The sequence below is a fragment of the Apis mellifera genome, linkage group LG14 (genome assembly GCF_003254395.2).
Source record: "Apis mellifera strain DH4 linkage group LG14, Amel_HAv3.1, whole genome shotgun sequence".
Taxonomy (NCBI): domain Eukaryota; kingdom Metazoa; phylum Arthropoda; class Insecta; order Hymenoptera; family Apidae; genus Apis; species Apis mellifera.
Window position 1 is genome coordinate 10,122,472 of NC_037651.1, and position 12,465 is coordinate 10,134,936.

Sequence of the window (12,465 nt, forward strand, 5' to 3'; positions counted from 1 at the left end):
GACGAAAAGAGAAAGGTTCGGGCGACGTTTGGTCAAGGAAATTTGATCGGGCTTTAAATTTGATATCCGTGCTTGGACGTAGGTTAAATTAATTTTCGAACGAATCGCGGGGAATACTCGGCACGAATCGATAATGGGGCGCATAGAATCGTGGTTTGACGTCTCGTTTCGGGTTTCCTGGGTCCGGCGGCACGGCGGAGGGGGGGGGGAGGGGAGAGAGGGTTCGTAGCGGGACGACAATAACGTCACTTACGGTGTACGTAGCGGAATCGTCCATTGAATTAGAGTGCCCGCGGCGTTTTCGCCGGAGACAAGCCGGGTTCGAGTCCCCCGGACTCGACTCTACTCGGCTTTTGGGCCAACGATCGTGACGCGGTTCACAAGTGCCACCCTATCGGCCGTCTCGATTCGCTTTCTCCACGCTCAGGAATTAATTGCACGCCTGTTCGGCTTTGAATAGCCACTCCAAGTCCCGCCGCTCTCTCTCCGACCTTCCAGGGACATCGCTACCTTCTCTCCAAACGCGAAATTCGAGTGCTCCTCTCTTTCTTCCCCCTTCGATCCGTCCCTCTCCATTCGCGGCAAAAACGAACCGCGAAATTCACTCGTCTTTGCCAAACGATCCGACTTAAAATTCCCCGATTACCAGCGATCCTCTCCGTTAATTCTCTCCCCGCGAATCAACGTAACGAGATCTTCATCCTTCTCTCCATGATTCGATATCCTCCTCCTCCTCCTCCTCCTCCTCCGTGATTAAGAATCGGCAAGAATCGCTAATTTTCATCGATTTCTCTCTCTCTCGCGGCGAAAAATCCATTTAAACGGCGGAATTAAAGTTATCGTATTTCGATGAAATTTTCCACGTTGAGCGAAAAATCGCTCGTATCACAACTTGGCGCGAATACGTCATTTTCATTCGCTTCCCCCGACGAGTGTAACGAGTTCTGTGCTCCGAGTGTGTCTAAATATCCTGCTTCTCTCTTTCTCGTTTCTCACTTTTTCCAAGATGAAGCGAAACACGCGCGCTTCATCCATGCACGCCGTTTTTGTTCGTTCCTTCTTCCCCGTGTTCCGTCGGCGGAGATGCATCACCGCCCTCGAATACCCGAGAAATCGTAAAAGTCAATTTATCCGATTGAAGGGGGAAAAAAGAGTTTTTTTCGCCCGGAAACGCATCCTCGCCTCTTTCCGTCCGATTTCCCGTAATCGCGCCACGATATTCGCGGCCGAGGGGAAAATGTAGAGAGAGAGAGGAGGGTGATACAAAGACACGATTCTTCTTCAGAAGGTTTTTCGCTCGAGGAATGTAACTCGCTTCAAAAAGGCTTACCGTTAAAAGCGTTCCGCGACGCCAGAATTTAACTCTTCCTCTGTTCCTCTCTCTTCGCGCGTGGACGACGTCCTTTTCTCGCGTGGCGGTGGCGGTGCAACAAACGTTTTCGAGGGACAATCGAGGAAAGGGAGAGACGAAAAGGCGTGGTTCTCAATTTAATTGGATTCGAGGTGATCGAAGTGTGGCGAGAAGAAGCGAAACGATCGACTGCGAGGGCGATGCGTGAGGAGGAGGAGGAGGGTGGACGGACACGTAGGACGGAGGAGTCGTTATCTTATCCTATATAGGCGGGTTGTCCGGCAAGGTAGGCAGTTAACTCGTATATCTGGTCACGCCACCGGTTAAATCCCCCCCTTACGTACTTATCGCGAATTAAAGCGCTCCTTCAAAGGAGGCCGGAGACACGGAAAGGTAAAGGCCGTCCTTATATTATCGCGTTCGGATGAGTTTCACGCGACCGTGCTGCCGTCACTCGACATTAACGTTTCCATTATACGATTACGACTTATCCACCCCCTCCTCATTATTTTCCTCTTGATTTATCCCCGATACGCTCCCCTTCCAACGATCCTCCGTGATATTTCCGTCAACCCTTTCCTTTTCTCTCTCTCTCTCTCTTTTCTCGATCATATTTCGAGCTTCGACGATTCATCGTTTTAACGCAAGGGGATGCGTAAATAAACGATTTTCAAACGAAACAAAATATTCGAAATCGAACCGATCCACACTTCTTTTCAGAGATTCTCTGGACTTTGAACGATTCTCCATTATATTTTTGTCAACTCTCTTCTTTTTGTCCTTCCTTTCCCGATCATATTTCGAACTTGGATGATTCATCGTTTTAACGCAAGGGGATGCGTACATACACGATTTTTATAAAATAAAGTATTCGAAGTATCGAAGCGATTCACTTCCTTCCAGAGATTCTCTGGACTTTGATTCGATATTTTCAACTCTTTTCCGATCATATTCCAAACTTCGACGATTCATCGTTTTAACGCGGAAGAAGGATGCGTACATACACGATTTTTGTGAAACAAAGTATTCGAAATCGAAGAGATTCAACTCTTTCGAAAGATTCTCTGGACTTTGATTCGCCTTCCAACGATCCTCCGTATTTTCTCTCCTTTTCATCCCTTTCCCTTATATTCCAAGCTTCGACGATTCATCGTTTTAACGCAAGGGGACGCGTACATAAAATTTTTCGTGAAACAAAGAATTCGAAATCGAAGAGATCTGCATTTTAATTCGCCTTCCAATGATCTTCCGTGATATTTCCATCAACCCTCTCTTTTTTGTCTCTTCTCTCCCAATCATATTCCAAGCTTCGATTCATATTTCATTGTTTTAACGCAATAAGAGACGCTTACATAAAATTTTTCGTGAAACAAAGTATTCGAAATCGAAGAGATCTGGACTTTGGTTCGCTTTCCAACGATCCTACGTGATATTTCCATCAACCCTCTCCTTTTCGCCCCTTTCCCAATCATATTCATCGTTTTAACGCAAGGGGACGCGTACATAAAATTTTTCGTGAAACAAAGTATTTGAAATCGAACAGATCTGGATTTTGATTCGCCTTTCAACGATCTTCCATGATATTTCCAACCCTCTCCTTTTCGTTCCTTTTCCGATCATATTTTGAGCTTGGACGATTCATCGTTTTAACGCAAAGGGATGCATACGTAAAATTTTTCGTGAAACAAAGTATTCGAAATCGAAGAGACTTGAATTCGCCTTTCAATGATCCTCCTCGTCAACTCTCTTCTTTTCGACGATTCATCGTTTTAACACAACAGAAGATATATACACGATTTTCGCGTGAAATAACTGATATTCGAACAGACTCACCTCCTTCGAGAGAGTTCCATCGACTCGTATTTGAATTCTACTTGGAGACTCGCCGTCGCCAGCGTGACGAACAACGCAACGATGGCGATTCGTTGAAGCGTGATCGGGCATCGTGCGTGAGTAAGCGTTACCGGTAGATGGACGGATGATATCGTTGTCGAGAAATAAGCGGGGCAGGATATATCTGGCAGGATAGCCTCGGGCCGGACAATCCAGTTCGCGAGATATATATATATATATATATATATATATCCCCCTCGTCGAGCAGTATCTTTCTGGTTTCGGCTCCGTTTCCCTTACGTTCGAGGCTACGTTACACCGAGTTCCGAGGCGATAAATTTATCCAACGCGATAAGAGCCCCGATTTTTGTCTTTACGAGCCTCGCCGGCCCCGCAAACAGAAAATAGGTGGAATATAAGGGCGGTTTTCGGCTTATGGCGTGACCGCGCGTCACCCTACAATTGAGGGCGGGTCGAACGCGTCCCGCGTAATGTGCTCGCGAGGCACATTTTCCCCCTTGCTCACGCGGAGGCGGCGAGGCGCGTAAAAAGCTCGCGCGTACAGATCGGAGATGGCGTGTTTCGAGGGGAAAGGAAGAGGAGGAGGAGAAGGAAAGGAAAGGAAGGAAGGAAGGAAGGAAGGAAGGAAGGAAGGAAGGTGGACGTTGGTGGTTTCTCGCGTGTTGTACGCTTTGATCGATTCCCCTGGGCAAAGGGGAAGGGAGGGAGGGAGGGGAGAGGAAGAGAAAACGAAAAGAGGAGCGCGGCGGCGGGTCTGTACGCGGCGTCGGCTGACTCAGCTGAAACGCATGCTGGAAACGCGACATTAATATTAATTATTATCCCCTGTGAAGGCGCCGGGGCGCGTGTCGCGTCATGCGCCACTTTTTTTCGGGCGGAAAACGTTCGAGCTCGACGACTGGGCCTCTCGAGGACTCGAGGAGAGCGAACCATCTCGATTTTTCGAATATTAGCGATCGCAGCCACGAGAGCGACCAAGTGGCAAGCTTTGCGATTAATTATCACCGTCATCCATCCGCCAAAGAACAGAGAGAGAGAGAGAAAAAGAAAAGGGGAGAGAGAGAAATTTCGCGGCGAACACGAATTTTTTCGATAAAATTGGGAAGAAAGGAGAGAAAATCGAGATGTATCGTCGGAGGGACGATTAGAAAACGCTTTCGTGGATATAATAGGGGATATAAATAGAAGAGCGAGATGATAAAGAAAGGATAAAGAAAGAAGAGGGGAAAGTTTTCTCGTTTTGCGTGGTGCGAAAAGTTTCGAGAGATTTGCGATACCCGAAAGAAAAGGATAGCCAGGGCCCGATTAAAATCGATCATTGGGATATTTATCGAGAGACGACGTTGCACGCGCGGCTCGATGCGCCTCGAGGGGGGTTGTTGGCGGTTCGGTAACCCTTCCATTTGCCATGATACGATAATAGCTTGGTGTAGCTGGCGCGCAGAGGAGACGAATGGCCGTGCACGCTTTCGCGATGAGAGCGGGAAACGAAAAGCGAATCCTTTCGTTCCACGTGGAAACTCGACGAGAACGGCGATAACGATATCGTTGCAAAATTAGCAAACACGAGGAGAATATCCTCTCTCGAAGAGTCGAGAGTTTCGTTTCCACGGAAATTCGGGAATCTTTAAAATTTATCGGTTTATCGGTGGCGATTTATCGGCCGGTCGGGCCACGGAAAGGATAGCGGTGCTAACGTTGCTCGCCCATTCCGTTCCGTATTTGAATGTTTAATGAAAGGCGAGGGAAGGGGTGCGCTGTTAGTTGCCGATTACGTAGGTCGGGCAGAAATTTCCATTTAGAATCGTCGGCGGTCCGGTGTTTTCGAGCACACGAGTGTGCACACAGAGGCCCTCGCGATATTCCAGCGACGCGTCTCAAAATCGTATCGCGCGCAATGAATAGCGGAACATTTGCGTCCAAGGTTTAATTCTCCTCGACCGCTGCTACTACCGCCGCCGATGCACCGACGCAGTTTCCAAGTAGTATTTATCTTGCCTCGCCGCTACTCGTATTCATCGTCGGTCAACGAGCAGGATTTCGCTCCGCGTTGAAAAGTCTGGCGATCGAATTGGACCTTTCGTCTCATACGTCGCGACTTGTACGTATTTATATATGTATATGTATATATTTTATATATATATATATATATATATAAACGAAGTGGAGCTGGTTCGAACGAATTACCGAAGAAAGCGGGTTCGACGCATGGCTCGATCTCCGATGGACTCGGACGGATTCGACGCGGAATTCGAAATCGCTTTGGACACCAGCCAGCTCTCTTCGATCGCAACTTTTCGGATGGTGGTGGTAGGCGCCCCTTCGTGACGCGACGTCCCATTGTTCGTCGACGATGCGTCTTTTCCAACTTTAAAGACGTTCCATTCGTAATTCGCGAGACCAATTTCCCATCGATTTCTCGAAATCGGTCGAAATTCTAAGAAAACTCTCTCGCTCGAAGGAATAAAAATATCCGAAAAGCATCGGAAGAAAGGATCTCTGTCGCCACGTTATCGTTAAAGGCATCTTATCGTCGATGCCTGATTCACGGAGCAACTTTTGTTTCCCTCGCGTCTTGTCGCGGGGATCGCGGAAAGCGGATCGTTATCGGCGAAAATTTATTTTATTTTTTTTTAATTTGCGAGGACGTGGACGGACGATGGAATTGGCGTGGAATCGCTTAACGAGGCAGCGGCGAGACGGTGGCGAGGGGGAGGATCGGCGCGAATCAAAGCGGTGGAAGGCCGAGGAAAAAGGGATTCGAGGAGGAGGGATCGATCGGAATCGAAGCGGGGGCAGGGGGGGGGGGCGGGCGTTAACGATTGGACGCGGCGGCGGTGCGGCGTGGCGCGGAGCACCGGCACCAATCGTTTTATCGACGAATTAAGCCGAATTAAGGCTGGCCCTACGGGACGGCCACGCGCGATTTCACACGCCAACGTTTTTCCATTGAATTTCGAAAAATTGTTTTATCATCGTTTCCGACCCGTCCTCGCGATATCTGTTGCGCCCAAAGTGGTTTAACGGGGGAGAGGACCGACCCATACGGGAAAATTCGATATTCCTTCGCGCTCCTCCGTGCTCCCGCGGCCACCCCGTATTTTCGATACGTATTTTCCGCCCAGGTTACGCGCCCGTGCATGCTCGGCCCGAGAGAGAGAGGCGGAAACTTCTCCACAGGAGGAGGAGAAGTGGAAACGGAATGAGAATTCGAAGACACCATTGCTCGCGGGAGATAACATTTTTCCAATTTCCCAACCTAATGTAAATGCTCTCGAGAATAGAACGGAAATAATTCGTCCAACTAATTTCTTCTCCTCTTTTGCTTTCTTCTTATTTCTCTTCGAGCGCGTTTTCGAGGAGAAGAAAAGAGAGACAGAGACAGAGAGAAAGAGCGAAAAGCGTAATTCCACGGCAACGGGGGGAAGGTTAGAGAGAAAAGAAAAATAAAAGGAGACGAATTAATTAGAAATATATACAACCCGTATATATACACACACACCGTATATATATATAGCGAGGAAAATACGAAGCGGACGATTTAATGAGTTTGCGTTCTAAATTACCGGTGATCTCTGACGGATTCGCCCGGAATAAAACGAAAAAATCAAAGTGGCGAGGAGGATAAAGTTGTCGCCCGTTGCGGGTGGATATAAATTAACGGGGTGCGGGACGAATTTACCATTTTTTTCGTTTGCCCGATTTTTCTCCCCTCTCGGAGAGGAGAGAGAACAGGTATCGATCGTTCGTCGAATTTCCCGCGACCGGGGTACGAAAATGGATTCGTTTCGACGCGAGACCGTCTCGTTGAATTTCATCGATCGATTCTATACCGTCTAAATCGAATTTATCGAAAGAGAGACGGAGAAATTTGAGAGACCGATGGATCTCTCCCACCGATATATCATCGATCGTTCCTTCCTTCCTTCCTTCCTTCCTTCCTTTTTTCCCCTTATTCCCCCTCGTTCTCGCTTCTTTTTCCAGCTAGCCAACAGGGGGAGGGTAGGCGCGCGTGGAAAATTAGAGGATCCGAGAGAGGAACTGGCCGGGGAACTCGATTTACATACCTCGACGGGCCTGGATCGCGTCGGATCAAGTTAACAGGGGCGACGAGTGAACTTAATTAAGCGCGTGCGCGAATCGTGGTTCGCGGCGTACACGTGCCATACACTTCGTTAAATTTTATTCGCCGTAATTTCGCGACTGCGTCGTGTGTCGAGTCGCTGCCGGTCCGAGTCGACGTTGGGCTTCGCATCCACCCTCCTCCTCCTCCTCCTCCTCTTTAATTACATCCTCGTTCGAGCTTAAGACCGAATCGACGACTGACACCCTCTCTCCACGCATTTCAGCGTTTCGAATCGCCACAGGAGAAAGGGACCCCTCAACGGATCTTTTAACGGCCCCTCGTTAGCCCCAATGTTAATGAGAAAGAAATCTTCGTTACGAAAACGTTTCTTCCGATGTATAATAACACGCGTGATAATTCGTTGAAAGATAAAAAAACGAAGGCCACCCGTTTTCTTTTCGAGGTGGCGATAAATCGTGGCGAGGCGATAACGATCCTTTCCCCGACCAATTCCATTACACGCGCCTTTAAATTCGTCGCCGGGGTTTAAACCCGAGCGAGTTAACGTTTGTTTCGGGCGACAACGGGCGGCTACGATATTTCGTTTAGCCTGCAATTGAAAATTACTACCGCACGAACGCGTCCCGAAACGGTGTGCGGCGATTGCAACGTGAATATTTAATGCAACGGCAATCATTCGAATTCGGTTGGTAAATTAGCACCATATCGATTTCGCGCGCGGTGCAAAGGCACGACGGGCCGACCGTCATATGCACGGCTAATTACGCGTTTCCGGGACAATGGATATAAAAATAATCGCGATATCGAGGCGACTAACGTTCGTTCGTTCCGATCCCCCCCCTCCTTTCGCATCTCTCCTTTCGCTCGAGTCGCTTTTTATCGAGGAGGACGCGACGCGCTCGTTCGAGCGGAAAGGGAGTCGAATTACGCGCGAGGAAGCAACGGCTAGGCAGGTGTCCGGCTAAGTAATCGAGGATATAAAACGTGCATCGGATTTCGCTAACGAAAACGTATACACAATATACGCGCCGTTCTAATTAACGAACCGAGGGGATAATCAACGAGAACGTATCGCGCGTTGTGGTATCCGCAGTGCAGGACGACAATCGTTGCTCCATGCTTCATGATTAATCTTTATCGGAGGGATAAAACCCGATATTCGATTCTCGAAGTGGGGAATTCGCGAGAAGAAGCATCGAAGAGTGTCTTTCAGCGAGGGATAACAGGGGAAGAGCTGTAAAAGGGAGGGGAATGTTATTACGAGCGATTGAGCGCGTGTAGCAAGAGAGCTCGTAGAAGATCGATTAGAAGTAGTAATTCGTTCCACGTTTTCGATTGTTCTTTCGGATGCATAACTGGAAGGCTGTAGTATAGGAGGAAGGAAGCGGGTCGTTTCGAGTCGAGTCGCGAGAGACGTGGTTGAAGATGGTCAATTACGATACTGTTGTGAAATAACGATCCGTCAATAAGCGCGCATTTCCATCTTCAATGGAGAATGAGTCGTCGACGAGAACTAGAACGACGAGGAGGAGGAGGAGGAAACGACAACGACGAGGAGGAGGAAGAAGGCTCGAAGACGATACCGCGGATGCATTTATCAAAGGAGAATACGGTTTGTATCGAGGTAGGGGAAGGAGGAAGAGAGCGTTGCGCTCTGATATTTCGAGAGAAGGTGAGGAAGAGAAACCGCAAGAGGGCAAGTTAGACGGAGGAAACGAGGAGGAAAAATGATGAGCCAGAAATAATTAGCGGGGTTGCAGAGCGCAGCCGACCGAACGCAGATGTGCCAAGTCTGTATGAAAAATTAATGACATCCCGTTCTCGGCAATTCCCTTCCTCTCGCCACCCCCAACCCTTTTTCACTTCCCTAGCGCCAAGTTTATTCCCTCTTTGCTACTTTTTTTCCCCCTTTTTTTTTCTTTCCCTCCCTCTCTCTCTCTCGTTTTTACTTAAGCCCGGTTTCCCTTTATTGCCAACCCTCTTTTGACGATCTCGCGTGTCTCGACGAAATTTAGCCGCGCCACGATCCCCGATAGGCTCTATAATTATCCCGTTTTATCTTCATCAGGGCAGGGGGAGGGGTGGACTCTGGGGGAACAACTCGCGACCAAAGAAGCGATATAACGCTCAACCGTTTACCCGTCCAGAGGAGGAACGCTCGTTTTTTCCGTTCGAATATCGGGATTTGGACCGGGATATTTATTCGTTCTTTCTTCCTTTCTTCCGATAATAATCGATGGATGGAACTCTTTTCGAACACACGGACGCAAACTTTTTCCCTCCTTTCAATTTGTCTCCATTACACGCGTCGATCACTTTTCCTGCCCCGTCACCTGCTCCCATCCCCGTCTGCTCCGATCTCGTCTCGTCTCGTCACGGCAAACATCAAACATCGTTTTTCACAGTTTTGCGCTGCATAACGATCGATAGGTCACAGCTCGGGCGCCACTCGATTCGTAACAATTCGGATAACGATCGATCGCAGCTTTCGTCGAAAGGGAAGAATCGTTTCTTTCTCCCCTCTTCCCTCGTTTTTTCCTTCGAACCCTCTTTCAAAAATTATCTATCTATCGAGAAATTCGATTCGACGAGCGAAAATCAAAATTACGAGTTTCCTCGTGCAACAACTGGACGCTTCGTTTAACCGGATCGTGTTGTCGAACGCGACCGCGAATCGAGCGGCGAAGAAATATTTACAGTCGATATTATCCCGTTATAAAAGCGAGCGTAATCGTCTCGCCGCGTTGTAACCCAAAGTGTCGCGATAAACGAGAGAGCGAGAGAGGGAGAGGGAGAGGATCGTCTGCTGTGCCATAATACGGATAATTTATGAACGCAGACGCGCGTGACCGAGTTTCCACCTACGACTTTGCAATTAACTCGTCGATTTCCATCCCCTATCTTCCAAAAGCTCGAGGGGGTTTCCCATATCTCCGTACAAAGCTCGATGCACGTTTTATTTATTTATGCCAATCCATTCTCTTCCACGGATCATCTTATCGCTGTGTTTACAGTATGAAAATTTCATATTCCAATTCCTCCCCATTCTGTATATATATATATATATAACCGTTCCTTGTTTTTTCTTCCCCTAATTCGAGCCTCCATTCTCTACTTTCTTTCTTTCTTTCTTTCTTTTTTTTTCGCTGCCTCTAAATCGTAATTATACGAGTTAACCGGCAATCCAGCGGGCTCGTTTTAATTATTATCTTCTTCTTCGCATTGCGTAGACAATATACATTTTTTACAACCGTATATACATCTCTATTTTTATTTTTCCACCCAACCACCCTTTATTTCCTCGTTTTCCTCCGTCCTTTCCTCTTTCTCGCTCCTTCGTCGGGCTCGTGCACCGGAACGTCATAAATTCCAAGCCATCTCTCGACCCCTCTCTTACTCGCCGCTCTTTTCCCTTTCCTCTTCCTCTTCCTCTTCCCTTTCCTTTTCCCCTTCCCTCTCTCTCTCTCTCTCTCTCTCTCTCTTGCTTCTTCTCTCCCCGTGCACGAGGTCCGTGCACGAGGGTTCCCCTTGAAAGAGCAGCGACAACGTAAAAGAAACGGAACGGAACGTAATTAGAGAAAAAGTGTCATTTTTTTAAACTCGCATTCTCCGCCTCGTGGACAAAAGCAAAAGTCGGCTGCTTTTCTCACGTCGCGTAACACCGTTCCTCGCCCGCAAAAACGAAAGATAAATTCGAGAGCGAACGAACGAAGTGTACAGGGAGGGGCAATGGCACGATTCGAAGCGTGGAGAATTGAAATTGCGAGAAAGAGACTCACCCTCTTGGAGCACGGCGAGGATGAAGAGCAGCGTAAGATCCATCGTCGTTGGTTGGCCCACGATCGTGGATCCCGTGCCTCCACTTTCGTCTATCCAGGATAATTCGTTCCCCTATTTTTCCCGGTCGTCGTATTCCACCTTCTTCTTCGATGGTCGCGATCCACGATCTACGCAATATTGTGTATATTTTCGATCGAACCGATTACGATTTCAAGAAACGAATTCGTACCATCGAGCGCAGTTTTTCTTTCTTTCTTTCCCCTCGTCTCTGAGGAAACTAACCCCTCCACCACCCCGTCCCTGAAAACAATCCACCAGGTCTCGAATCGTCCGACTATAATAATAACTAACAAGCTGTCCGAAGAAGAGGGGGAACGAAAGGATGGATACGGCGTTTATTTTAGCGGGACGAGTGTGACGCGTCGAGGGAGAGACGACACGTCGAGTTGTCGACCCTTCCTCGGTGGGGAAAGAGGGTCTTCTTCCACGAGTCTCTCTCTCTCTCTTTATAAGCGTGTCTCGCAGATTTAAAAGTCTCGGAGCTGTGTCTCGAGTTAAACACTTCTCGCGGAGATTTCCAAGTTTCCGCGATTTTTGAGCAGCGCAGCGTCATCCCGATCTCCCGCCCCGATAACGTGGCGGCCGATAGTTTGGCACAGGGACAGCTCCTCCCCACGTTTTAAGAGGATGGCCGTCTAATTTTCGCCGGAATCACGGCCGACGATCGCAACGTAGACGAAAAGTAGCGGAAAACGGTGGTAGAAAATCTCGAGAATCGGACCTACTCGAGAGAGAAAGCTCCTCGAAGAAGGAGAAGGAGGATTTATCCGCGGGGAGATTGGTCGTAACGATTAATCCTCGACAATCGCGCGAAACGAGAATCGTCTGAGAAACGAAGTTTGAAAAAAAAAACGCGATATTTATTTTCATAGCGTTTGAACAGCGGCGAACGAATAGGAGAGAAGGCGAGAAGTTAAGAGAGAGAGAAAGAGAGAGAGAGAGGGAGAGAGGGAAAGGTGGAGCGAGTGGAAAGAGAAAAACGAAAGTATGCCGGCGTACGGAAGGTACGGCTTTTAAATGCAACTTGTTGCAATCTCGCCCAAAGCGGCGAGTTTCCTTCGTTCGACCGCGGAACGCGCACGTGTGTCCTTCGCGGAGCGAGCACGCGTGTTCGTGCACGAGAATCGATCCTTCTTCTTTCACTTCTTCCTCTTCTTCCTCTTCTTCTTTCGTCCAAAGATCGAGGAGTTGCACTTCTCTGGGAATCGGAACGGAATTTACGTTCGAGGCGACGATACGCGAATCGAAGAGCGAATTCACACGATTTCGGCGACTCGTGGAAAATTCGTCCCCTCGAACTGTTCCGTTTCGATTGGCCTCCAACGTTCGAATT

At 48.4% G+C, this 12,465-nt stretch overlaps 1 protein-coding gene across 4 annotated transcripts in view; it reads right to left on the reverse strand.

Moving 5' to 3' along the window:
* The window catches only part of LOC410563, a 68,429-nt gene that overhangs the window by 12,717 nt on the left and 43,247 nt on the right, over positions 1-12,465 (reverse strand). The window contains exons 2-3 of one of the 4 annotated variants that reach the window (XM_026445065.1): positions 11,302-11,372; positions 11,072-11,239 (exon numbers count right to left, since the gene is read on the reverse strand). The exons of 2 other annotated variants lie outside the window; for them this stretch is intronic. In XM_026445065.1, coding sequence (XP_026300850.1) covers positions 11,072-11,114 — 43 coding nt within the window. In that variant the 5' untranslated portion in view covers positions 11,115-11,239; positions 11,302-11,372. The remainder of the gene's footprint in view (positions 1-11,071; positions 11,240-11,301; positions 11,373-12,465) is intronic. One more of the 4 variants, XM_026445066.1, reaches the window with a different exon arrangement.